This window comes from Onychostruthus taczanowskii, unplaced genomic scaffold, assembly GCF_017590055.1.
Source record: "Onychostruthus taczanowskii isolate IOZ18803 unplaced genomic scaffold, ASM1759005v1 scaffold45, whole genome shotgun sequence".
Taxonomy (NCBI): Eukaryota; Metazoa; Chordata; class Aves; order Passeriformes; family Passeridae; genus Onychostruthus; species Onychostruthus taczanowskii.
The window spans coordinates 108,337-135,428 of NW_024502014.1; the positions used below are offsets into that span (position 1 = coordinate 108,337).

The window sequence follows — 27,092 nt, forward strand, 5'->3', positions numbered from 1 at the left end:
TGTGGGGCTTAGAGTCCTTTCTCTGCTCTGGTTCTTTGGTACCATGTCGTGCTGTGAAGACCTTGCTGCTCTCTGGAGCAGTTGCAGTGTGTGATTGTCTCACTCAGCCTGCACTGGGTCACCTTCAGCTGGTGCAAGGAGCTGCACAATATCCCACAGCCCTTGACCACAGCTGCTGCTGGAAAGTGAGAAAGAGACTTGAGTAAGGACTGTCACTCACTTGTTTTTGGTTTTTTTTTAAACATTTGTTTTTTGTTTTGTTCTTCCTTGCAACTTATGCAATAAAGTTTCCATAATTTCCTCTGTTTTATTAAGAGTGCTGTTGTATTCCCAACTTAATTTCCAGTTTCATGTTAGAAATGCTCTGGATAAAATTGTTACATTTATTCAAATTCTTAAAAATTGATCTCTTTACCTATCTTGTCATTTTCACTCCTTTGTATCCCTTTTAAATTAAAGAGAGAGTCATACTCAGCTGCAGTACAGTATATTAGCATTTGATACAAGATAATGGGGGTGGGAGAAGTTTAAAGAATGCACAGTAACAATGTCAGAGTTTGTCCCAATATGTCAACTACTGCAGTCTTTTAGCTCCTGTTATTCCCTACCCTTTACATTGTTTCTTTGACAATGAAAAGAATAATGTAATGGTTGTAAAGAACTTGATTTTTGAAATCGCATTCATTGATTTGTGTTGATTTTCTAGCAAAAATTCTTTAAAGGACAGATTGATTTTGGTGAAGGGGACATGCAGTGATAATGTCCAGTGACAGAGATACAAATCTTTTTGTGTGTGTCTCGGTTTATGCCAGCTGGGGTGCTGTGTGTATAGTTCTGTGCTATTTAAGGGTCTTATTTTTTTAATATTAATTTATTTTAAAATCTAAAACAGTAAATTAAGGTCTAAACTATAAAGGAAATAATAATGTGATTACTGATTGTAACATTATCATCTTTGTATCTATCAAAGAAGTCTTCTAAATGACATAATTTTTTTAAATTTTATTAAATGGTGTGACTGTAGTTGAAAATTATTCTTGTCATACCTTATTGTGGAATAGCAGTCAAATGTACCAGGTGTCTTTGAAAGGAATTGCTAGTTAAATAATTAGATTTGGTGACTTCAAACTTCTGTTACATTTCCTGTTTAAATGCTGAAAGGCCTTCATGGCAGACTTTGTTCAGTGTTTTTTCTTCAGAGATACAAATCTTTTTGTGTGTGTCTCGGTTTATGCCAGCTGGGGTGCTGTGTGTATAGTTCTGTGCTATTTAAGGGTCTTATTTTTTTAATATTAATTTATTTTAAAATCTAAAACAGTAAATTAAGATCTAAACTATAAAGGAATAATAATTACTGATTGTAACATTATCATCTTTGTATCTATCAAAGAAGTCTTTTAAATGACATAATTTTTTAAAATTTTATTAAATGGTGTGACTGTAGTTGAAAATTATTCTTGTCATACCTTATTGTGGAATAGCAGTCAAATGTACCAGACTTCTTTGAAAGGAATTGCTAGTTAAATAATTAGATTTGGTGACTTCAAACTTCTGTTACATTTCCTGTTTAAATGCTAAAAGGCCTTCATGGCAGACTTTGTTCAGTGTTTTTTCTTCTATTTTTGGACCCACAGCATAATGTTTAAAGGGAATGTGTTGGGTCATACCGAGAGTTTCCTTGTCTGCAAAATATAATTACTGTTCTTCTAATACTAAGTGTAGCCATGAGGCTTCCTCTCCTTGCTGCTGTGTAGGAATAAAATCTTTTTCCTGAGTTCCTGGCTCAGTTTTAGTGCATTTAATGCATCTGCTAGTCTGGCATTAGAGGCATTTAGTAAATCTGAAAGTGGTTCAGTAAAATGCAAGAAAATTTTTCTGTGCTTCAAATTATACAAATCACTGTTTAACAAATGTTTATATTTGGTCATTTGATTGTGTCTGTCCTTTTATCCATTCTCTCGTGTTGTTTATCCTTATGTGTACATGCCTGTGTGTGTATTTCATGCAACAAATGTATACCTTGATGATGGATGTCTTGAATTCTTACACCAAAGTTCTGTTTCAGTGCTTGTTTTGATTCTTGAAGTACATTTTTGAAACATTTCATTTCACTGAATGTTTTCTTAGAAGATATATTTTTTTTAAAGCGCTTTACTTAAATACTTCATTAATATTCTTCTCTTCATTCTCTGAAATAAACAGTTCATATGCTTCTGGTAGAGGCTGGCATGGTATTTCTCAACCAATTTTGAAAGACAGCTCACCATTATAGGTTTGTTTGGCATGTAGGGGGAAGAGAACTAAGCTTTGTGGAAATGCTGAATGAGTAAAAGAATAAGCATCAAGTTTTAGGGATTTTTGGAATGATCAGGAAGGGTTATGACAGCATGAAATTAAATTGCAGTGTGTTGCAGAAGTGGAGGGGGAGCTTTTTTATGCTCGAGAAACTATTTTTCTTCTGCTAGTTTTAGAAAGTTAAGTACCAGCCAAATACAATCTTTTTATAAACTGTCTGTATTTTGCTAGGAATAAAAACAAAGTAAAAATACTCCAAAGAACTTTTACTGACAAAGCTGAACTGAACAGTTTGATAATATTTTAAAGCTGGGATAGTTATAGATGGAATTTTTAAAATATTTAGATGCTTAGTTAAAGTTCAATATAACTGTAAAATGTAGCTAAATGTTGGTTGCTTTGTTCTGCCTGGAATTGCAGAATGCTGGTTCTGCTGGCTCTATCCACTCCAGCTAGCAAGAGATCTTGCTAATGAAATTCCACTTGCATTTGAATTGACCCATTCATACCTGTTTCTCATCTGTCTTTGTCATGGATTTTGGTTTAACTTTGTTCTCCTTACACCCCAAATTTTTCCTCTCCTTTTTATTATAAACTCACGGCAGGGCCTGCTTGGGGAGCTCATTCTGTTACAACAGCAAATCCAGCAGCACGAAGAGGAAGCGCGCAGAGCCGCTGGCTTCTCTTCCCAGCAGAAGCGAAAGGTGATGCCTTAAGGGACGATATGTTCTGCAGTCACTCTAATCCAATACTTCAGCTCTCTGCATTTGAGTAGAAAAATCTAACTAATTAAATCGTGGATGCAAGTAATTGGCCAGCTTCACTACAGATGTGTAGTCCTGTTTCAGTTTAACCAAGTTGCATTTAAAGCATGATGTTAAAAGCAAACCAGGTACTTTGTGTCACTTAGAAATTGTATTATCTCTGCCTTTAAAAAACTGTTTTTTAAAGTTCATACATAAAAAATGCATTTAAGGAAAGTACATGAATTAATGTCAAACCTGTTTACTGTTGCTTGTTTCTGGTAGCTCTGCTTTCTAAGAGTGTAGCTATTTACAGGGAATATATCTCTGGGAGCTTTTCTCCCCTGCTTTATACTGTTGCCAATCTGAAAATGACAGCAGCTCCTTAGTAATAATTTTGCACAGACAATTGAATACTGCTGATAGTAACAGTATCTACTATGTATTCCATCAGCGGTAGTCCCTTGTCTGTTTTCCATCTTAAAGCAGAATTTTTACTGATTTGTTGCGCTTGTTGAACATCTGTACTTCTCTTTACTTACTTAAATTAAGCTCTGATCATTTTGTTAATTATTATATGGCTGATTGGAAATTCCTCTTAAATTGGGATGTTTTAGTTGTCTGATCTGTTGCAATCTGTAATTCTTGACCACATTGCTTTGTTGGCTGCTTTTGTGTCTCCTTAAAAGCTTTCTGATTAGTTATACTTTTCAGCAGCTTTGGAATTGAGCACTGAATACAGAACTGGATCTTCTGTACATCTGAAGATAAATCCCACAGAAAGATAAATGAAATAAATATGAATTAAACTTTCAGACATATTTGCATAGCTGTAATTGTCATGCTTTTTACTCCATCAACAGAGGAAAATCCATGTTCTCTGAAAGTATAGTAGTACTTCAATGTTTTGCTTTCTTGCCATATTATTTTATATGGTTTAGAGTTACAAGCTCCCTTGTCAGATTGTATACAGTTTATTGAGAGAGCTAGAGTATGGAATAATAGAGTGAAGTAATAATAAAATGTATGAACTTGTAAAAATTGCTGGAAAACCAACACAGTATTTGATATATAAAAATTTATCAGCCTAATAAACACATTCAGGAAAAAAAATGAGCTTGATACTACATTTGTTTATGATTGAGATTCTACTTTGTTAGTACTTTGTTGCAACTAATTCCACAATTCCCAAGCTGTGAAGCAGCTGCAAGAGCTGTCTTTGTAAATGTTATCCTGCCCTCCGTGGCTAGTATTGTGTTTTGACAGGATTGTAGGTCTGCCTTCCTTTGCAGATGGAAGATTTTCACTTAGCATTCGATGTGCTGTTGGGCATACATGCCTTAAGACAAAGAATGAGTCTTGTTTGTCACACTAACTTTTATGTTTGGATCAATTTGTAAGAGATGGTAAACTATTTTCTTTAATACCTTGAGATGAGGATATGGGTCAAAGAATCCAATTATTGATCCGCATTCTCTTTTGGAAGAACAAATTGTGACTGTCAGTGAAGTAAGACATTGCAGGCCCTTCTGACAGGGCATAAACTAACTCTTTTTATGTTTTAACTGAGTTGTCTTGCTTGCATGTCTATAATAAAACATGATATTTTTATTTCTGTTCTTGAAAGTTTTGTTGCCCACTTTACTTGCATATTTATCTGTTTTAGTTTATTTACTCAGTATTAAATCTACTGCAGTTGTAAACTGACCAACAGTACAAGCCATCTCACAATCAGGAGAAGATACTAAAACCAAAAATTTAATGTTATCTTGTTGATTTTTATTTTTTTTGGGCAAGCTGTTAAATATTTAGCAGTAAAATTGTTTACAACTGCAATCTGTGTGGCTGCTTGAATGCATTTTGTCTGGGCCTTAATATTTTCATTTAAATTATTGGAAATTATTGTAGTTCTGCACATAATCGGTTTAAAATTATTTGCAGTGAACAGATACCTGTGTGCAAGGGCCCTTGATTAAAAATAAGTATCCAGCATTCTTTTCTCATAATTCTTTATGGTGGCAGTGGGGAAAGAGGGAGTAATCTTGAGTTACAAACCGTATTGATCTGGTTTAAACAAATACTCATTTACCTATATAAGCATGTTTTAATAGTTGATGGGGGGATAGAAATCAGAAATCAGTCTTATGTGACTGTTAGTACTTCAAATTGATATTTTAGCTTTTATTGGCAACTTTAAAATTTCTAGCAATATTATGGCCCACATATTCAAAATACTGTATATACTAACACTGAAATCACACCTGCACCAAGCACTGAGGCAAAGACATCATTCTAGAGCTGTTTGTTGGTTTTGACATAACTTACCTAAAGTTCTTGTTAGAATTAATCATCTAGTGCTAGATAATTCTTTGCTTCAGATCTCGCAGTGCAAGGCTGTGCAATATTTTGGCTTTCTGTGTTGAACAGAAGCATCAGCCCACACAGACAGTGCCTGTCGTTGGAGGTGTCTGTAGGGGAGCACTTCAGAGGTGCATCATGGCCCCACAAATCCTTTGAGAACAGCAGAGAGCAGGAAAATGTTACCTCCTTTGAAAGTCTGCAGTACATGGAAACACTTTGTTTTCCTTTTATTTCCTAAATTTTCTTGCTTCTTTTGGCTCTGCGCATCATTCTCTGCCTCCTGTTTTTATTTTCCCCTTATCTCTGAGGTGTTGAAGGTGTATGTATATGTAAATGTTTATTTACATATAGCAGCTTGTGGCTGCATGCATCAAGTCCTCTGTTCAACTAACCCTGTTTCTGATGCACTTTTGCTACCACTGAACTAATCAACAGCAATGAAAAGTTAATTTACAGCATTTTGTCTTTGCTCTTTATGAAAGAAAATAATGGCAATAAGATGGAAATGTCAGCTTGGATTTTTTTCTATAAAGTGCAGACACAATTCTTCAGGCTTAACAGCTAAATGATATTGACCACTATGAATACTTGTGGGTTATATTCTTGTTTCATCTGTAACAACTGTTGTAAACTTTTAGTAATGGAATTAATTTATGTCTAAATAACAGCTGTCCTCTACATATTAGATAATATGCTCTTTCTCATTTGAAGCCAACTTGAGTTGTAGATGTCTCATGGGCTTTATCACATGAACTTTATTTAAATATTGACACACTAAGTAATTGTTTAGGTTATCATTTTTTCTGAATTGAATATTTCGTCAGTCAACCATTAGATTTTGCTGTTTCTAAATATTTACGTCATAAGAATTTGTATTCCATCATTAATGTTTTTTGTCATTGTGTTATTAAAAAGGGATTGTTTAAAATAACTGTTTACTGCATCTTGATGAGCACATTTTAGGAACATTTGGCTTAGTATGTTTCTTAGTGCTTGATCTTACTACATTAATTTCTTGAATCTCAAGATCTCTTGTACTGTAATATCCTAATTTTTCCAGTTTTAATGTAATTGAAATAATTTTGAAATAACCCTTCAAGACCGTCCTGCGTATCTAAAATGTATGAAGTTGTGTAGCACATTTAGAATTCTGACAAACAAATATGAAATAAGAATGCTTATGAATATTCATAAATAGTAAATACTCACCTGAAGGTATTTTCTGTAGCAAGCAGTTGTTCAGTGATTTTATCACATTAAGATGGTGCTAATTCAGAAAGTGGATATACAAGATCCTGAGGGTTTGACCGCTAAAATTACATTTAGTTCAGTGGCCAGAAATTTCAGCACCATATGAAGCTGCTATTCCCTAAGTCATTTCCCCAGTATTAAGTCTTGAAGGGTTAATTTTTACATTTGCATGTACTGAAATTCAGTCAGTTCTTTGATGTAAAGCTTCTGTTGCATATGAGGTTTTCCATCAACTTTAAATTTCAAATGCTAATTGAAGAATTTTACTTGCTGTAAAATGCATGTCAAGTCACTTTTCTTATGTGGAATGAAACTTTCAGTTCATAATTTGGTTACTTACAGTGCTTAAACTAAGCAAGTGTTGGTAGCCATGATTATTTTTCTTTGTAGGTGTCTGACAAAGAGAAGATTGATCAACTCCAAGAAGAACTATTACGCACTCAGGTGACTTTTCTGAGTTATTGATACCTTAAGTAGTGATTTATATGCAGCAGACTCAGATTTACTAAACAAAAGCACACCTGAAGTATATTTGGTGAAAATGCAGTGCTTTTTTCAGTCTCTGAATGTATCACTGCTGAGTTCCTTATGTTGGCACAGAGTCAGGTCAGTCTAGTCTGTTCTTCTCTGAGAATGACTTACAGTATGCAAGACCTCGTTCCAACCAAGGTCGCCTTGATTAGCAAGACAGAACTAGTTATTTGTAAGCTAGGTATTTTCAGGGATGATGCACATTGGTCATCTGTGTCAATGTTTTGGTTTTCTTGCTCACATTAATGTCCAATTAATCTTTTATCTGCAGGATTCTAAATTGATTGGCTCTTTGGCTCAGCTATGTTGTTTTATACGGGCTTTCCTAATCTCTTGATATATTTGCTAGTTTTGAGTGCATTTGTTACTTACCTTTTCTTAATATATTGAAATTTAGGGTTTTTTTTTTTTTAATGTACACTCAGGGCAAATACATTTCCACATGTAGAAAAGCATTTTCAGAGTAGATATCAAAACTATATACGTCTCTCATGTTCAGAGTACTACTGCAGTCTCCTAAAGAGGGCTAAGCTGGTACAGTTGTCTTGATCTGAGGTTTTATGCTGAAGAAAGGGTCTAAATGAGACTTGCATATTTACATTCAAGCTCTGTTTTGATTGAATGGCCAGTTCCCACTGACACTGATTTCTGTCTAGTTCCATATGTGTAGCTTCTTTGAAAATTATGCTTAAGATGCTTTAATATTGATCTTTGTGTCCTGAGGTTTGAACAGTATGCTCTTAAAAAACTTCTAAAGCAAAATGGTTGCATTGCAAAAAAAAAAAAAGTAATTCTAACACTCTTCTCTTGGTGACCTTGTATTCTTAATAACTAGTGATCATGAGGGTTTCTATATTTTTGAAAGACCTGCCTGAAGGATTATAAGTTTTTCATAGGTAAAACTTTGCTCACGTGAATCTGTTATGTCCATGATTACACAAATATGTTTGTACTATTTATAGCTCAAATACCAAAGAATGCTCGAGCGATTAGAGAAGGAGAACAAAGAATTGAGAAAATTGGTACTGCAAAGAGATGACAAGGGAATTCATCAGAGGAAGTTAAAGGTATGTGTTACAAAACTGCATTGAAATACAGTTACACCATATTTTCCATTATGCAATTCTAAATTACATTTGTTAATTAATATATAAACTTCGAACATTTGTTTTAAGATACCTCTGTTAATTTTTTGAGTCATCAGGACTTCTATACATCCTTTATTTTTTAACTGTATAACTTTTGGAAGCGGCTTCAATTGAAAAACACAAAGGGGTGACCATGTCTAACTAAATAACTTACCTAAGTGATGTGGAAATGTGGCTTGGTTTTTTCATGTACCTTCACTGTATTTTTGGATCATCTTGCTTCCAACTCTTCTTGCACACACAGTCTGATACCTTTGTGTTTTGTCATGAGTCTCACTGAGTTTGGTAGGAGTAAGTTACGGGGTCAGGGAACATCATTTAATGACTGTAAAAATCCAGTGAGACTGGCTTTTGTTTTTGTCTGCCAAGATCCTGAGCATTCTAAAAATGAATTTTCTGCTTCTCTGTGTCATTTGTTAACCAGTATGGATCTTGTTCTTTCCTCTGGGAACTGAAAGGTGAATCCTACTTGTGCAGAATAAGACTGATAACTCTATATCCTTGTTAATGTTAATTGTTCATCAAACTAATTAAGTCTTGATTTTTAATGGAAGAAACTAATTTCGTTTGACTTGAAAGCTGTGAAGTTTGCACTCAGTTGTTCTCTTATGCTGTACATAGGAGCTCTCACTTCCCTCCTTCATCCACAGGAGTCAAGGAGTGACTTTACTTGGTATGGTATTTCATAGAACAAAGATCTGTGGTGCAGTATGGACAGCTGTGGTTTCAAACCATCAGGAGAAAGTAAAAACATTTTCACACAAATTTACAAAAGAAGTAGTCTGAAACCTTTGTTCTTTTATTTGACTGTGTTTTCTCTCTGTACTTTTTTTTGTAGAAGTCCTTGATTGATATGTATTCTGAAGTACTTGACATCCTGTCTGATTATGATGCCAGTTATAACACTCAAGATCACCTACCTCGAGTAAGTAGATAACAAATTCAATTATTTCTACTGAAACACCAGTTTTGCAGTTAAATAGAGCACTTCATTATATTCCAGAATAATCCAGAGTTAGTGCTAGGCTATTTTCTTGTAACTCCACTTTTTTTCTTAAGACATGTATTTCATTTTAAAAGCAATAAGATAATTTTGAAAGTAACAAATTTAGCTAGCTAAGCCAGTTTTGGCTCTTAGATAAACCCTGTCTAGATTCAGTTACTGCTGCTGGGCTCAGGTGGAGCTGAGTGAGTAAGGTGCCCTGTCCATCTCCCCACAGCATGCTGCTGTTGGGGGGGGATTTGGGAGGGGGTTAGCCTAACTGCTGGTACAGGAGAGAGCCAGGAATGCTTCCTGCTTGCACAACCACCTGTAGCATTGGTAGCTTCTATAGGAAGCCACTAAGATGGAGAAACTCAGGATTCACCTCTTTCCAGGCAGAAGCGGCATCTACTAGATGAGTAGTGTTTTGCCTGCTGAAAGGATTTTGTGCAAGAGAAGAGCTGCCTGCCACAAGAACAACAAGCCCTCCCTTTCTTCATTAGATGCCCTGGCAGGGTGCTTTGTGCACTGTGCTGTCTTAAGCACAAGTCATTTTTTTTTTGCTTGACTACAATTTAGTATTTCTTCAAAGATTCCATCTTTATACCCGTGCATTTATTATCAAGCCGAATACAGCTGGTGTTGATACAGGTGTGTGTCTTCCTAGTCAGCTTTTGTCTAAACTTCCAAGATATCCTTCCAAAAGCCAATGGCTGTTTGAACTTTCACTTAAGGTGGTGGTGGTTGGAGACCAAAGTGCAGGAAAAACCAGCGTGTTAGAAATGATCGCCCAGGCCCGCATATTCCCTCGAGGCTCTGGGGAGATGATGACACGTTCCCCTGTCAAGGTAAGAAACATCCTGATCTCTGAATCAGCATTTGCTCTATTGTTCTCCCTCTGATTATGACATTGATTGAAGCATATGTACATGTACATAGGTTTATAAAATGGCCTGTAAGCAAGGGAGTTGTTTCAGCCAATGGCAGAAGCTCTGCAGATCTGTATGTGATCCCTGTGTACTGTCTGAGTAGTAGCAGTACCATTTAATAATTTTGTGCTAAAAGAGCATTAACTATAATTGTGTTTCTACAGAGGGAAGTGTACATATGCCATGTACTTCTCATGTTTCTCTGTGTTAGATTTGCTACACTTTCTCATTAAAGCTTTTTACATTTAGGTGACCCTTAGTGAAGGTCCCCACCATGTGGCTTTATTCAAAGACAGCTCTCGGGAGTTTGATCTGACCAAAGAGGAGGATGTAAGTATAATAAAGTGACTGGAAGTTAATGAGACTTCTGCTGATTCTCTGAATAATTTTGTATCTCTGTGATCTCTAAGCCCCTGTTTAATTTGAGTGAAAGATGTTTAGCATTGTATTAGCTATTAAATTATCTCTTTGATTGGCACTGAAGTGGATAAAATGTTGAGTGCTCCTTATGCAAGACACTTTTTGAAGCATGAAGGGATCTAGAGGTATTCTGTCATGTAGTGCCCTCCCCATTTACCAGACTTACTAAACATGCATTTGAAATAGTACGTGTAAATAATACTTGTAAACTGAGATCTTCATCCCTAATGTAATTACCTACACCTTCTGTGTAGGTAATTTTTCTTCTATCACAGGTATAAAGAGCTTTCTGTTTGATACTTTGCTTTTCTTGTAACAGCTTGCAGCTTTGAGAAATGAAATAGAAATCAGAATGAGAAATAGTGTGAAAGAAGGGTGCACTGTTAGCACTGAGGTAAGACTTTTCAAATATTTCATGGTAAATATCTGTATGTGTATGTGTTTTGGAAGTGTTCTTCATCTGGGGGACTGTGATGAATCCAGTCTGCATATACTTCATATTTTGCAGTATACAAAATGTATTTGGGCTGTTAAAATCAGTTTTATACAACAATACTGCATTTATACTTTCATTAAAAATTGTACTTCCTATTTAAAATGACAGGTTGTTGCTGAATAAAACATATATGTGTGAATATATAATATATAATATAGTTTTATATATGTGTTTGTCTATGTAACTATATTCAAAGCAGATGGTGTATAAACTTCTAATTTCAATTTTATTTCACAGACCATCTCCTTAAGTGTGAAAGGTCCTGGTTTGCAGAGAATGGTATTGGTTGACTTACCTGGAGTCATTAGTGTGAGTATGCAATAACTTAATAAATGAAGACCTGTAAATGAGGTAGTGTTATTGACGAGAACATTAGCTGTTGGGGTTTTTTTAACTTTTTTTTTTCTTTGTTTTTCTTCAAATATTTATCTCCATGTGCATATTAAAGACCGTGACATCAGGTATGGCTCCAGATACAAAGGAAACTATCTTTAGCATCAGCAAAGCCTACATGCAGAATCCTAATGCCATCATCCTCTGTATTCAAGGTACTAAGAGTCTAAACAATTATCCATTTGTGTTTTTAATCATGGCTCATATGTTACTCTGGAGTCTGTTCTGATGGAATTTTTTTGTTTGTGATAATGTGTGTAGTGTACAAAACAGCATGCTGTGGAATATCTGTTTATAAATTAAGGCAATCTGTGCAAAATTTGTGGCCAAAGCAACTTTTTGCTAAGAGTTTTTTTAGCATCAAAGAAAAATGGTGGTGATAATAAAATCCAAGTTTTCCACAGAAGTGTTTTTGGAGGTAGCATGCAATTATATTGAACATAATATAATGTTGAATATTTTGAGTAAGCTGTTACTTGTTGAAAACTTGCAGAACTACAACAAACTGCTTTGTTTTGATTCTGGGAACAAAGCAATTTTTCCACTATGTGTATCCAAAAATGGAACATAAGTCTACTTTCATGGGGTTAAATTTGCGACATGAAACTTACCTGATGATGGCTACTGTGTTTTCAGTACTGCGTGTTGGATTACATAGTCCCTAAAATAAACTTTGTATTTATTTTAGATGGGTCAGTGGATGCAGAACGCAGTATTGTCACAGACTTAGTCAGCCAAATGGATCCCCAAGGAAAAAGGACAATATTTGTGTTGACTAAGGTTGATCTTGCAGAGAAAAATGTGGCCAGTCCAAACAGGGTGAGTCCAAACAGATGAAACTCTTTTTTTCACATTGTGCTGGTTGAAGTCACACATGGTAAAATACTTGAGATGTTGGCAGAGATATTAGACCTCAACTGCATGTTCTAGATAATTCTGAGTGCTTATTTCTGTATTCAGTATGATTTTTTTTGTTTGGTGGTGGTTGTTTTAATCTCTCTCAGGCCTTGCTTTTAGTGATCAGCTATGGGACTTCAATTTCAGCTTGCTATCGTACTGATTCCTTTCATGAAGGTGATCTGAGCAAGTTCCATTTCCCAAAAAGGCTAAGGATATTCTCATACAGGCATTTTTGTTGTGTTTTGTATTCTGTGTTATGCCTTATTAGATTTATGCCTTTATTTTTTTCATTTGTTTAGTTTTCAATCTCAGTAGAACTCATAGTCCCATGACAAACTGCTTCCTGCTGTAGTCTATATATAACTATGACTAGATCTGGCCTTAAAACTGTGCTGAAGGAAAGAATGTCTCTGTGCAAAGTTAGTGATGTTTTTTTTAATCCTTTCTTTTCATAGATCCAGCAAATCATTGAAGGCAAACTCTTCCCAATGAAAGCTTTGGGTTATTTTGCAGTTGTTACTGGAAAAGGTAAAGAGAGCTCTAGCTTTTCTTATTTTGTCCTTGGTAGCCCAGAAAGCTGTCTAAATGGAACTGTTGCAGCACTCTGTTCTTTCTGCAGGAAACAGCAGTGAAAGCATTGAATCTATCAAAGAATATGAAGAGGAATTCTTTCAAAATTCAAAGCTTTTAAAGTATGTTGCTATTTTATTCTTTCTGTTAAAACAAGCCTGTGTTGGTAAATGCTAGCATCAGTTTTTCTTGTGGAATTTAAAAGGATTGCAATGTGGACACACTAATTGAGGTTTAATATGCTTAAATAAAGTATCATGTTGAGGTGACCAGTTTATCCTGGTTTCCTAATGCTTGCTCTAAGTCAGTGGAGACCAACAGGCATCTTCAGGCAGCAGCTGATTCCACTGCAGTTCTGGGCCACTCTTCCAAGGTTTGTGTGTCTCTCCATCAGCTCTACAAGAAATAAGTTTCAGCTTGTCTAGGCACTTAAAGCTGAGAGGAGTAAATCCAGCCCAAAAGTGAGTTTTAGTGCCTCTAAACTTGTCTTGGTGTGACCGTGTTGTATTTAAAGGGTTAGTTTGTGTGCTCTGAGGGAAGCTCAGTGAGTGGCGTTTCCATTTCACAGGCTGGTATTCTACAGCAAAGTACAGTACATGATCTTTGGGACTGTAGTAACTGCATTGCAACCTCTAGAATAAAAACTTATTTAGGGTGGGGCTTTTTGTTCCTATGTTTTGTTTTGGGGGCTTTTTCTCCTTTGCTGATGATCTGCACTGAGTATTTTAGAGGAAGAAACTGGAATTTGGGTTAGGTACACAGTTACATGTTATTTTCTGTTCCAAGAAGCAAAGCTTTATTCTAGAGAGCAGAAAATGGGGGCCTGAAAGCATAGATAGGCAGAGAACTTCCTCTGTCTGTCTTACTTTACAGGACAAGTATGCTGAAAGCACATCAGGTAACAACCAAGAACTTGAGTCTTGCTGTGTCAGACTGCTTTTGGAAAATGGTGAGAGAGTCTGTGGAGCAGCAAGCAGATGCTTTTAAAGGTAAACATGTTTTGAAAAAAAAAGTAAAATAGCAACTTGCTGTTAAACAGTTATTTCTTCTGTGTGCATATAATACTATTCTGCCAGCATGCTTGGGCAATTGTTTCATACATTTTTTATTATCAGAATTTCCCATTAATTGATAATTGCCCCAGGCAATTTCTAGGAAAAAAAACTAAAAAAGGAATTTATGTTGCAAAGTACCACTTACTTTAAAAACCAAAGGAGTAAAAAACTATGAAAAATAAAAATCAATTTGGGTGTTTTTTTGTGGGCAAAACACAGTTCTTGCACTGGATTATGATGTTTAAAATGGCTTCCTATATAAAGGTACCATCTGGTCAGCCAGTGCAGGGCTGATGTATGCAGAGCTGGAAGCTGAGTGACTCCACTGGGCTTTTTAAATGCATGAGTTCTGCAATTTGTAGACAGAGTATCTTGGCATAGACAGAAAAAATTCTGCTCATTTGTAGACACACTTAAAGTTCTTGTTGCAATTTTAAGGCCTGCTGAACTTCTGAGGTAGTCATGAAGTGCTTATGGACAATTAAAGAAACCAGGCCCTGTTTCTGATTTTTGCAGCCACGCGTTTCAATCTTGAGACGGAATGGAAGAACAATTACCCGCGGCTGCGAGAGCTTGACAGGGTAAATTACACTGCTGCTATTACTGTGTGCTACGAAGGGTTGAAGACTATGAATCCAAATTTATGCCTTTTGTTTTCATTTGTAAAGGTTTCCTAAAGTTAACATAAAGTACTGACATTTCAGAATGTTAGGACAGTGTAAATTATTGTAGGGGAAGGAAATACTGTTCTTCAAAATTGTGATGCTTCAGCACTTAAGTCCTTCACTCTTCTAATATACAGCTACCTGACCTAACTTGCCTCCAGGGACAGATCAGTGTTTCTTTGTGATCATGACAGAACTGGCAAAGAGAAGTTACATTGCCTGGTCTATCAGACAGAGTAACAAAACAATTGGGATCTCATTTTGTAATTATTTTATAGAGATCCTGAATATTGAAATGCCATGCCTGGACAAAGGCATGCAAGAGATGGTAGGGAAGGTGTATGGTAAACCAGGGTAGCTGATGATATACACACACATTGTTCAGAGCATGACCAGGAGGCATCATTTGATGCTTAAAGGTCTTAAGGAAAAGGTCTTGAATTTTTTTACCTTTTATATGGCGACATGATCAAACTACACTTAATGTTATTATTTCCTTTTGCACAGAATGAACTGTTTGAGAAAGCAAAGAATGAGATTCTTGATGAAGTCATAAGTTTGACTCAGGTCACCCCAAAGCACTGGTACAGTAATTTTTTCTTTTTTTTTTTTTTCCCATAATTTACTAGGAGAAGTTTGCCTTTAAAATAGAGTTCTAGAAAACAACATTATCAATTATAAGTAAGAAACTGTTTTTCTTGGACAATATATTGTGTTCCTGTGATCTGTAATCTTGTTTTCTGTGTTCCTAACAAATTGAATGCACACCTATTAGTCACTTGTGTACTGGAAACCATCACATGTGTTACAACTCTCATTTTAGGGAGGAGATGCTTGAGAAAACTTTATGGGAAAGGGTATCTACTCATGTGATTGAGAACATATACCTGCCAGCAGCACAGACTGCAAACTCAGGGACATTTAACACCACTGTGGACATCAAACTGAAGCAGTGGACTGACAAGCAACTGCCTAATAAAGCAGTAGAGGTGAGAATTTATTTATTTAAATTAAAAAATCAAATTAAAACATAATTAAAATGTAAAATGAAAGTGTAGCTCCAGAGAAGATGGAGCAGAAATGTTTGAATGGCTGACTGCATTCTTTTAACTAGCTTACAGATCAGAAAAGGCTGACAAGATCTTGATGTCCCAGAACCATTCAGAGCAAAAACATTGTATTTTGCTCTTCTGGTGAATTTTGTTTATTAAAGAAAAAAAATATTTTTGCAAGGTTAACAAACCCCTCAAGTAGATATATTCACATTTAATAGATTTATGCAAGTTTAACAGAATTCTGCTTCCTACAATACAGTGAAGCAAAGTTTAGTGTTGCTTTTATTAGTAGTGGATAGGGCAGCAAAGGAAAAGTCAGTGATTTATATTTGTGTGGGTTTTTTTGGAAAATCTCCAGAATGCCATACTTAAAAGAATTGTAGTAAATGTGCCTTTATCAGCTGGTGCATTGTGTAATGGTCCATTTTCGGAGAAATTGTTTGCTAACTTTCCAGGTGGCATGGGAGACTTTGCAAGAAGAATTTTCCCGTTTCATGACAGAAAAAAAAGGAAAAGAGCATGATGATATCTTTGATAAATTGAAGCAAGCTGTCAAAGAAGAAACTATTAAGCGACATAAATGGAATGAGAGAGCAGAGGATAGCCTGGTATAATGTAGTGGGCTTTTTTGCCTTGAAATGTTTTTATTATAATTGGATAATCAGTATTTTTGCATTCTTTTGCTGTAATCATAAAATGATTATTGTTGTGTCCATCTCACCTTTTTAAATTCAGTGTTTCTCATTTCATTATTATCTTTTATTAGTTATTGCCCTAAATAGTATCTAATAAAACTGTTTTGGTTGGTTCATGAATGTCCTCCATAACAAGGGCAGCCTGGTGAGAATTTTGTGGCATCAGCTTACTTGTTCTGTTCAGTGTAGCCCTATAAAATAATATAATTTCATTTCCATCTTAATAGATTCTGTAATCCAGAGGAATTTTGTATCTTTTGCTTTATTTTTTCCATTATTTATGCAGGCTGTAGAAAAGAATGAGAAGCACACAAAAATAATTTTGGCAGTGCTTTGAAAGGTGCCTCTTGAATATCTAGTGCATGCCCAATAGAATCTGTTTGAGCAGACATTAAAAAATGAAAAGAATACTAGAAATGGGTTATTAACTAAATCCTGAATAATTTAATCCTGATTTGCTGTGTGCTAAAGTGACGTTGTACATTGCAGCGGGTGATCCAGCACAACGCTTTAGAAGATCGGTCAATATCTGACAAGCAGCAGTGGGATGCAGCCATTCATTTCATGGAAGAGACGCTCCAAAGTCGGCTCAAAGACAGTGAGTGGTGTCATGTATTCCACTCTTCTTCCCTTTTTAATCTGAGCCAGTCTTGAGCTAGCTCACTTCACTGAAGGGCAGCCTTCGTATCAGTGACACAGTGGTACTGATAGCGATAGAAAATACAGCCTCAAAAGCTCCCGTGCTCTTGCTCTTAAAATGAGGCAACTGAATGAGAAGCAGTAGAGATCTATAGAGTCAAAAAATGGTCTAAATGCACATTAGGAGAACTGGGTAAATTCAAGGAAAATAGTTGGTCTCTTTATGGTTTCTAGCATAATCAGTTTTGATGCAAGTTGCAGCCAAGGTAAGATTTGAGGTTTTTTTAATGCATGATTTGGAACCAGGAGGGTGGTCTCAGTAGAGGGTTGTTGTGTTTTTTATATACTTCTTGAAGTAGCTACTGGTTGGAAGTAATTTTTAAATTTTAGTAAAATACATCAACCATTGCTTGATGTAAAATACACCTGACTTAACTCAGTGTGGTGTATTTTATATTCTTCAACATAAAATGTTCATTCTTGTTCACATACTTAATTTTGAAAGTATAAGTTTGGCTGGTTGCATATATTTTGTTTGATAGTTAATATCATGCCTCCTTTTTCAGCTGAATCTGTTATTGAAGATATGGTGGGTCCAGACTGGAAAAAAAGATGGTTGTACTGGGTAGGCCGCACCAAAGAACAGGTAAAAGGAAAAGAATTATAAAGAATTTACAGTTCACTACCTTTAGCAGAATGCAGTTTCCTGTCATGCTCTATTTGGATTTAATTAGTATGTGATAACATTATCACTTGCATTGTAATCACAGATGTGTCTTCTGATTGGCCATGTTCATCATAACATCTCCTCTCATTTGCCCATAGCTTTTGGAAATTTCCTTTGAATTTTAATTGCACCTTTTGTTTGATGCCCAGAGATTATAGGCTTTTTATATCACTTTTCCTAGATGTTTCTTAAACTGATTCTTACTTTAAAGAAGTAAGCAGAATTTAAAAGGATAGAGTAAGAGAAACTCCTTTCAGAGAAAGGAGTTTTACAGTCAGCTATGTGCAGCCAGCTATTGGAGCATGGTAGTGACTTCAGCCTGTATTAGTTAACTTTTATGAACAGCAACTTAAAGGTATGAACCCATGGAGAGTTCCTGCTAGCTAATAGTCAAAAATTACTGTTTTAATCAATGTCACAAGGGGTATATGAATGTGAAACCTGCTAGCAGATATTAACGTAGGGGAAAGGGCACTAACACCTATGATTTTTTTCCCAACCTTCTATTCTTGGTCTGCATTTCCATGTATAATGAAAAGGGAAAAAAATTAAAATGACAGTGAATTATCCAAGGGACATATCCACTGATGTGCCTTTGCATAAATTCCTTTTGAAGTGACTTAAAAGTAATAGTTAATAGTGTCAGAGGTTTTTTGTGCCCTGGCTTATTAAGCAAATAGAGTGTTTATTGAGGAGGTGCTGATGATCCCTGTGTTGCTAATAATAAATTCCAACTAATCATTCTTATCCTAGAATATTCGTAATGAAACAAAAAATGAACTTGAGAAATTAATCAAGTGCAATGAAGATCATCCGGCTTATCTGGCAAATGATGAAGTAACGACTGTCAGAAAGAATCTGGAAGCAAGAGGAGTAGCAGTGGATCCTTGTCTGGTGAGATGCAGAATTGTAACAAGACACATGGAAGCCCCCTGTGAACATTTGAATGTTTCTAGATGCCAAAGAAAAGACTTCATCTGGATCCTGAGTTTGAAATGCAGATGTTTCCAAACAAATCACTAAGTGGCTGCTTGCACGCAATTCACACACTTGTGTTGGCTGGCAGACAAAGGCTGTGCAGCACTTTGGAATCTGTCCCTTCAGACTGGGATCAGAATCTGCTGAGCAGACTTTCTTGTCTATGTTGTAACAAAGCTTGTTAGAAATTATTGTTCAGATATAATCAAGGCCTTTGCGAGCAAGTTACAGTAAAAACATACTATGCATCCTAAAGCTTTCAGTGTGGTTGTGTGTGAAGTTTACAGTTCATTGGTACAATGAAGAGATAGAAATTTTTTTAAAATACTTAGAAAAAGGCAGGATTTTTTTGAGTGTCCTAATGGATTGTATTATACATCTGAAATGCTCTGCAAAATTACATATCTCATTGCAGTGAAATGCCCCTAAGGGTAATTAGACCTCTTATCTAATTAAATGTGAGCTTTTAAATAAATGAGAATTCAGACATTAATAATTAATAGATGTAGATTTTCTATAGCAGTGATTTATTTTCTGCAACAACTTTGGCTATCTTTGCACCATTAGTACACGCACCACTTCTAGGAAGAAGAGTTGCAATATCTGCTACTCCTTTCCTATACAGCACTTAGCATTTTTTATAAAGGTTATAGTAGTGATCCACATCCTCTGCACGAGGAGGCTGAGTGCAAACTGAGGTTTTTTCTAGCTAACCAGCTGATTTTCTTAATTATGTTTTATGGGTTTTCCAGAGAGGCATCTTGATACATGTTTAATTTTGAAGAATTGAAACATAATAAGCCTAATCAAGAAAAGTTATGTTTGTTTACGTAAGACCCATTCAATATTTATCTAAGCTTTAATCTGGTTTAATTGGTAAATTAATGGGTACAACTCAAAAATGTGTTCTCAGTGTTAATGTAAAGAATGTTTTGTAGTATATAACTTAAATGTGTTTTGGCCACAAACAGTATTTTTAAGCATTCAGTTATGTTCATGGAAGAGTAGGTTTTTAAATTGACAAGTCATCTGTAGTGTTTGCCAAGTGTAACTAGCACATTAATCACATCCCAGTTGTAGACAAATTGCTGAGAAATATTTAGATGTATGTTACATGATAGGAACAGTGGAATTTGGAGTTACATTTTAAAATTAAATGCAGTCATTAATCTAAGCACGATAGTGAGTGTATGTATTTATTTATTTAGTCAAATTTAAATACTTTTTTCCTAGATTAAAGACACATGGCACCAAATTTATAGAAGATACTTCCTGAAGTCTGCTTTGAGCCACTGCAATCTATGTCGAAGAGGCTTCTATTATTATCAGAGGCATTTTGTGGACTCAGAGGTAAATTGAAGAACAGGTGTTCTTCATCTACACTGGTATTTCGCCTTAATATTTCTATTTCAGTTGAAAAAAGAATCTAATAATACTTCAAAGTAGTCTGACCAGATAGCTGGTGATCTCAGATACATTTTACATGAAACTTGTAATGGATAAAATGCCATCCTGGTGGTAATTATGTAAAATGACCACTAGGTATCAGCCATGACCTAAACATCTGTTTCTAATGGATGTGTATTGAAAATGCACAGTTAAAACCAGCAGTGTACAGCTATTGATATGTTTTTGATAGCCATTTATCCTGCTTTCCCATTGATAGTTATTTGCTTTACTTATAAAAAAAAAATTAGAAAATATCCCTATGGATTTATAAGAAGACTATGGTCAGTAAATGTTTATAGTTAATGCTTCGAACCATGTGTGATCACTGGGGGAAAAAATGAACAGCTATGAAGTTTCCAAACAGGTCTTTATAAATAACTTATCCAGTTTTGTGAACCCAAGCTTGTGCAAGAAATGACAGTATGCATCAAATCACTCAAAGAATACACTATTTTCTTACCATTATGTTTTAAATCAAAGAGAAATTACTGGAAAGGTAGAGCTCCTCACTTTTTCTCTTAATGAGCTATGAAGCCAGAAATCTTTGTTACTTTAGAAATACCTTTGCCTGTAAGAGAGAAGGAGATCACAATATGGAGAGCTACCTCTTCATGACACTTAAACTCCTAGTCATGTTCCTGTCTTTTTTAAGGTGCCCTAATGTGAACTTAATGCTCCCTCCTGCCATCCTTGCAGGTGTAGAAACTGTCTCTTCTGTTGTTAACAAATACAGCCCTTGGCTCAGCGCTGTCCTCAGAAGCATTTGTCATGCAAGGAGGCACAGTCTGGAGCTCAGCTGTTGTCTCTCAGTGTATTTGCTACCAGCAGTGGTGTTCCAGTGAGCATCAGGTTACATTCCCCAGCCTGCATAAAGTGTGTGCAAATTGTTTTCCCATGGTTTCCCATGATTCAGCTCTTTCTGTTGAAAATAGCAGACATGAAGGTGATGCAGTATGTTAAATAAGGCTGATGTGGTTCTTGTGAAGTATTTTTGCTGTGTTTCCTTGTTACCTACACCAGTAATTCTGTGGGATTTTTGTGCAAGGTCTGGATATATATACATGAGGTTACAGTTGCTGCTGAAAGTGTCAAGAGATTCTTGTGTGTGTGGGATGTTCACTGGACATCAGGGGTCTGACACCACAAGTTCTGTCGTTCCAGCTTGAATGTAATGACATTGTCCTCTTCTGGCGAATACAGCGAATGCTGGCCATTACAGCAAATACCCTGAGGCAGCAGCTCACCAACACTGAAGGTAAGGCTCACTCAGTGGAAAGGTTTGAAACAAAAAATTGTCTCCTTCTAAAAAAGTCATCCAGTAACAATTTTGCTTAGAGGGGAAATACCCTTTGAAATTTAAAAATCTTTTTCAAAGAATTTCCATTCTTAGTGGCCTAAAGAAAGGGCTTCTGTGTTCAGAAATTTTCTTTTTTTCCTATCAGATTAATAAGTATGGTAATATATATTGTATGTCCAGCAGACCTTCCCAAAATTCTGTCCTTAGGTCACTGGAGTTGCAAAAGTGTTGCCACTTACTTTTTTTTGGTTGCTTTGTTGTTTTATTTTTTCCAGTAAGGCGCTTGGAGAAGAATGTAAAGGAAGTGCTTGAAGATTTTGCTGAAGACAATGAAAAGAAGGTGATGCTCCTAACTGGCAAGAGAGTCCAGCTTGCAGAAGATCTCAGTAAGTACCCACTCTACAGTGTTTTGGAATGAGCTTGAAATGAAGCAAATTGTACCACTGTCCCTGAGAATATTCAGTGTGATGTGGGTTGTTCGTGTGCTGGCATTTATTTAATATCATACAGATTTTTTCTTAAATATGGTCTACTGATTCTAAGGTGGACATGGGTAGTATAGTGTGATAATATAATTTACACTAGATGTCACTTCACTTATATAAATGTATTGAAAAAATGTAGTTAATACAGAGTAATATTTAAAGGGAGATTCCCCTTACAGAGGGATTACAGTAGTTTAATGCTCTGGGTAGCTCAAAAAGTGCTCAAAAACCATTAGGGTTTTATGATTAATATAATAAGATTTTAAACAGTGAAAGTTTTTAAGGTGGCAGTCCAGGTTGATATTGTCTCCTGTTGTCTGCCTGCACACCCAATAGGGTTTAGACTGACTTTTAGCTGATGGACCTTGTCTTGCACACATACCATTGTTTTTTTGGCAGCATTCTGCCATTCTGTGAGACTTCCACTTAAACCCCAGCTGTGCACCTGGTCTGGGAGGGGAAAAAACAGTGCTGTGCAAAAGGGAAAAGAAAAAAAATCTAGTGATAAATGAAGTTCCTGTAGTTACATAAACACCTGCATGTTCACATCACAGGTGACCATTCTTCTTAGATCTCTATTTTTTGTTTAATGTAGAAACTAATTTTTGTCTTAAAATATGACTTAGGATATTTAATTCAGAATAAATGAATATTGTGATCAGTGTTTTTTCTTTCAATTAACTAAGTAATTAGGAAAGTTCTTATTTCCAGGGTTCAGTAGGACAGAGAAGTCTGCCATAGCTGTTAGTTATCTAAGTATGAATCATATTTTTCATATTTTACATCCAAAATATAATAAAAAGTAAATGTTTTGCTTAAAATAAATTCAAAATCTAAGTATTTATTTTTAATAATGCTGGTTTGGCTACACTGAAAATACTTATTGGAAGTATTGTTACTGAAATCCCAGTGAATTGTGTTTGTTTTCCTTTAGAAAATGTAATATTTTGGAATTGTGAATAGGAGTTTTGGTGATCTAGGGCAAATTGCCTAGGTTTTCTTGACTGATCTCTGAAACAGGTGCTATGCCTGTATAATTTTCATGATAGGTGCATAATTTTTTCCAAACATCCTGTGTGGCTTTTGAAATCCTGCATCAACCTTTATGTAAACAGTCTTTTAGAGTAGGTAGAGCAGGTTTTACAGTGTAAGAGGTTCTCCTCCTCTCTGTATATGTTGAGGTAAAACAAGTGGTAGCTACATAGTAGAATGTAGACTTCTATTGAGGAAGTTCTCTTTTTCAAGCAGTGCTGCTTGCTTTATTGCTTTGATGCTGGATGCTGATTTTTTGGACTTTTTTCCTGCACAAACACTGGTATAGAGTGAACCTTGGTGGTTTTGATTTACCCTCAAGGATTCCGTGTTTTAAAACAAAATTTAAAAGACCCTAACATGCCCATGATGTTTAAATTGACGTGTCTTTATTTTGCACTGAAATTGACTTAGAATTTTTGTATTGTCAACTTTGCTTTTCCCCAGCCTCAGCAATAGGCTCCCATTTCAAAGCAGTGGCAGCTGAGGTCATTATTTTGTAAACTAAGACTAGACCTGTAGGAGCAGCCTGTGTGTGTTCATAACCTGAGGTGTCAGTGCACTGGTATAAATGCTTTAAGTGTATGGTTTGCATTTCATAAATTACTGTGTAGCAAAAACATGTCACAGCACTGTATTTCTTTAAATTTGGGAGGTCATAGATCCCCCACACATTATTCTAAAGAAATAATTGTTACTCAGTACAAAACAATGTATGATGACATGTTCTGCTTTATTGTACCTGTGGGAAGATTTTAAAACTACCACTTCTTAGCTCTGTACTCAGATCAGCTGTGTTCTTTCTGCATGCTTTTATTGCTAAGTGATTTTTATGGGAATATGTCTCGAAAAGGGGGTTTCTTTGCATTTCCCTTGCTGAATGGAACGCTTTTCTATGGTGCAGAGGGTTTTTTTATACCCCTGAGATAGATTTTTGTAGCATAGAGCATTGAACTCTCAGATAGCTGTAATTTCATTCTAGTAGCACTTAGTAAAGTTCAGGACTCTCCTAAAGGAGAATCCTGACTCTTCTGACACACGTTCATAAAGTATTGGTATTTTAATTAGGAAGGGAAGTGATCTCCTGAGTCACAAAGTGCAGTCTCTCTATTCCATGCAGCTGTGTTTATATAACCCAGCTGATTCGAATATCTTGAGCTCTGTCTTCAAATCAGTTACTTGTTGGGGCTCACTATTGACACTGAAAACATGTTCCAGGATGTCATTCTTCTGGTGGTTACAAATAGACTTCTATTTTCCAGTCTAAATTTGTAAATACGGGGCTGGGATTCACTTCCTGATTAGAAACTCTACTTGCAAATGTAAATTATTTATACACCTGAGGTTGGGATGACTCCTCTTGATGCTGATTATATGGGAACACTGTCTCACTGCTGTTTTATTAGTCTTTTAATGCTGAAGCACTGAAAGTGTTCTATTGTTTATTCAGGATACTGGTTAATGGCTATTACTAACATGGGTAACCGAGTCTCATGATGGGGGCTCATACAGGACTCAAAACTTACCTGAGGAGGTTTTGTTGTCTGTATTCTACAGCCTTGAATGATACTTTAATCCTATACAAGAATATTCCTTATCTGACATTTATGCCCTGAATCTTGCTGCTTCTTGCTGTTCATATCTCAAGTTTTATTCTAGCTATTTTAAAGAGTGTAAACAGATCTTTGAAACAAATTGTTAATTTTTTTAAATACTGAAGGTTGCTTTTCCTTCAAAAATATGCTTTAAATGTAGCATAAATGTACTCGTTAACATAAGTATTGTCATGGTACTTTTACCAGTAAATGGTTACTAAGTTTATGGAAATAAAGAAGCCCTGGAATTAGAGTCCTTTGGGAAGAAAGGATCATGAGGTGCAAAAAGGGGCAGAGGAGAATTTGAATAGCTGAATTGGGAAAATTGACTCCAAAAATGTCCTAAAAATGCAATCACTCTGTAAGAATGCTTGTAGTGAAAGATACACCTGTGGTTGATGTGTCCCAGAGTCCTGGCGGTGAGCAGGCGTGGGAACAGCATAAGCATACAGTAGTACTTGCCTGTTACGCTCTCACAGCAGCCCACAATCCGTGGTTCCAAGATTTCCTAATCCTGAGGTAATATCTTTGTGATTAATAGGCATTCATGGAGGTTTTTTTTTTCCTCCTGTGAATTTCTCTAATTGCTTTTTGAACTCATGTAAACTTTGGCATCTGCAACATCCTGTGGCAATTAGTTCCAGGGTTCAACTACACATTGTGAGAAAAAGTACTTCCTTTTGTTTGTTTCTGAGCCACCTGCCAGTTTCATTTGGTTCTCCTTAATTCTTGCACTGTGAAAAACATTCAGTAATCTTTTTCTTTTCATTTTTTTTGCCATTCATGACTTCACAGACAAGTATGCTACCTGCACTTGATGTTCTTTTTTCTGACTTGAAAAGTCAGTGTAGCTGCTCTTTGCATGGACATTTTTTCTTTATTTCAGTCAGCCTTGCCACTCTTCTCCTCTTTCTTAGTTCCACTAAACACTTTTTGAGGTGAAAGAGCAGACCTTGCACAAAATATTTGAAATGTATCTATGTTATGAATTTATACACCTGTGCTATGGTGCTTTCTGGGTTTTATTCTGGTCTTTTTACAGTAATTCCCTGTAGTCTTTTTTTCTCTTTTGCCAGTTACTGAATAGTGAGCTGATGCTGCAGTGGTCTATCTGCTACAACTCCCAAGTTATTGTGTGAAAAGTAACAGCCATGATATTTTCCTTTTCGTGTCACATTTTAAAACTGTAGGTACAGTTGAGATATGTTAATTGGTTTTTTATTATGAAGATTCAGAAACAAGAGTAATTTGCTATCTGTCTCTTACATGCATAACTGGGTACTGTAGGTTTATTGAACGGTTGATAGGAATCTGTTTTAATGCAGTTATTCACAACCTCCCTCACAACTCTGAGGCATTATTTTAATGAAGTTCTTCACCAAAGTTGTCTGCCATTTGGGGAAAACAGCCCTGACTTGGATAGCTTCACCAGAAATAGGAGGAATCACATTTACTTTCCAGTTGGCACCTGCATCTTGATTGTGCTCATTGCTGATGGACAAAATACTTTGATTTGAAATTTATATTTCACACAACTAAGTATTTGCCTAGCTATATCAGTATCTTAAATGTGCTGTGTTCCATAAGAAGTAAAATGGGATAGAAGGAGCTAAAAGTACAATGGTAAACATTGATATTTTAAAAGAAGAATTTCACAGAAAAGCCTCGTGGCAAGACTGCACTGTTTGTATTGCAGGCTTTAAGGCACTGCTTTGGGCTGGAGGGAAAAATCTCATGGTGGCAAGTCAGTCCCTTCGAATTCCTGCAGCTGTTACACACAAGTGTGTGCACCTCTACACAAATCTTTTCCACTTGCTCTTTTTTTTAGATATTAATTACCGTTTATTTCTACAGTACCTTTGAAAATGGATGAGTCAATATATGTCCTTTAATTTTATCAGTGAACACTTGCAGTATTTGCAAGTTCCTACTGTTTTCTCCAGTAATTGTGTTTAACTCCAGTAATTGTGTTTAAGTGAATGATATTGAATATTCATGCAGGCTGCCTCTGACGTTACTGAAGGTTTTAAATGTTTTGTATGTTTTAAATGGCAGCTTGCTTGGTTGTTTATAAAAGACAATATTTGAAGTCACACCTTCCCTAGAACTGCATTAATTATGTCTTTCAGTATTGGGCAATACTTTTTTTAAAGGAAAGTAATACCTAGGTGAAAGACTTGAATTTGAACATGATTAATGAATTTTCTCCTGTTTTATTTTTAACACAAATGACAGACTAGTAATTTCAGCAGAAATACCTGATAGCACGTGGATAAATCAGCTTATAACATGGTAATTGTTGAAAACGTTGAGTTCCCAGTAAAACACTTGGGAGAAGTGGCTCGCTGCTCGCAGGATCTCTCGGTGCCGGCCGTGCTGTGTTTGTCCGCGGGGCCGGAGC

General features: G+C 35.9%; 1 protein-coding gene across 4 annotated transcripts in view; it reads left to right on the forward strand.

The window, feature by feature from the left end:
• Window positions 1-27,092, forward strand: part of OPA1 (OPA1 mitochondrial dynamin like GTPase) — a 52,095-nt gene that overhangs the window by 10,871 nt on the left and 14,132 nt on the right. For 2 of the 4 annotated variants that reach the window (XM_041414324.1, XM_041414325.1), the window contains 23 exons: window positions 2,901-2,999; window positions 7,041-7,094; window positions 8,144-8,248; window positions 9,168-9,254; window positions 10,046-10,159; window positions 10,490-10,570; window positions 10,980-11,054; window positions 11,394-11,465; window positions 11,605-11,704; window positions 12,238-12,368; window positions 12,905-12,977; window positions 13,069-13,141; window positions 13,893-14,008; window positions 14,591-14,655; window positions 15,247-15,323; window positions 15,563-15,728; window positions 16,250-16,402; window positions 16,979-17,087; window positions 17,695-17,774; window positions 18,609-18,749; window positions 20,067-20,183; window positions 21,444-21,537; window positions 21,855-21,965. In XM_041414324.1, the coding sequence (XP_041270258.1) occupies window positions 2,901-2,999; window positions 7,041-7,094; window positions 8,144-8,248; window positions 9,168-9,254; window positions 10,046-10,159; window positions 10,490-10,570; window positions 10,980-11,054; window positions 11,394-11,465; window positions 11,605-11,704; window positions 12,238-12,368; window positions 12,905-12,977; window positions 13,069-13,141; window positions 13,893-14,008; window positions 14,591-14,655; window positions 15,247-15,323; window positions 15,563-15,728; window positions 16,250-16,402; window positions 16,979-17,087; window positions 17,695-17,774; window positions 18,609-18,749; window positions 20,067-20,183; window positions 21,444-21,537; window positions 21,855-21,965 (2,293 nt within the window). The remainder of the gene's footprint in view (window positions 1-2,900; window positions 3,000-7,040; window positions 7,095-8,143; window positions 8,249-9,167; window positions 9,255-10,045; window positions 10,160-10,489; window positions 10,571-10,979; window positions 11,055-11,393; window positions 11,466-11,604; window positions 11,705-12,237; window positions 12,369-12,904; window positions 12,978-13,068; window positions 13,142-13,892; window positions 14,009-14,590; window positions 14,656-15,246; window positions 15,324-15,562; window positions 15,729-16,249; window positions 16,403-16,978; window positions 17,088-17,694; window positions 17,775-18,608; window positions 18,750-20,066; window positions 20,184-21,443; window positions 21,538-21,854; window positions 21,966-27,092) is intronic. The other 2 variants (XM_041414326.1, XM_041414327.1) reach the window with 1 other exon arrangement.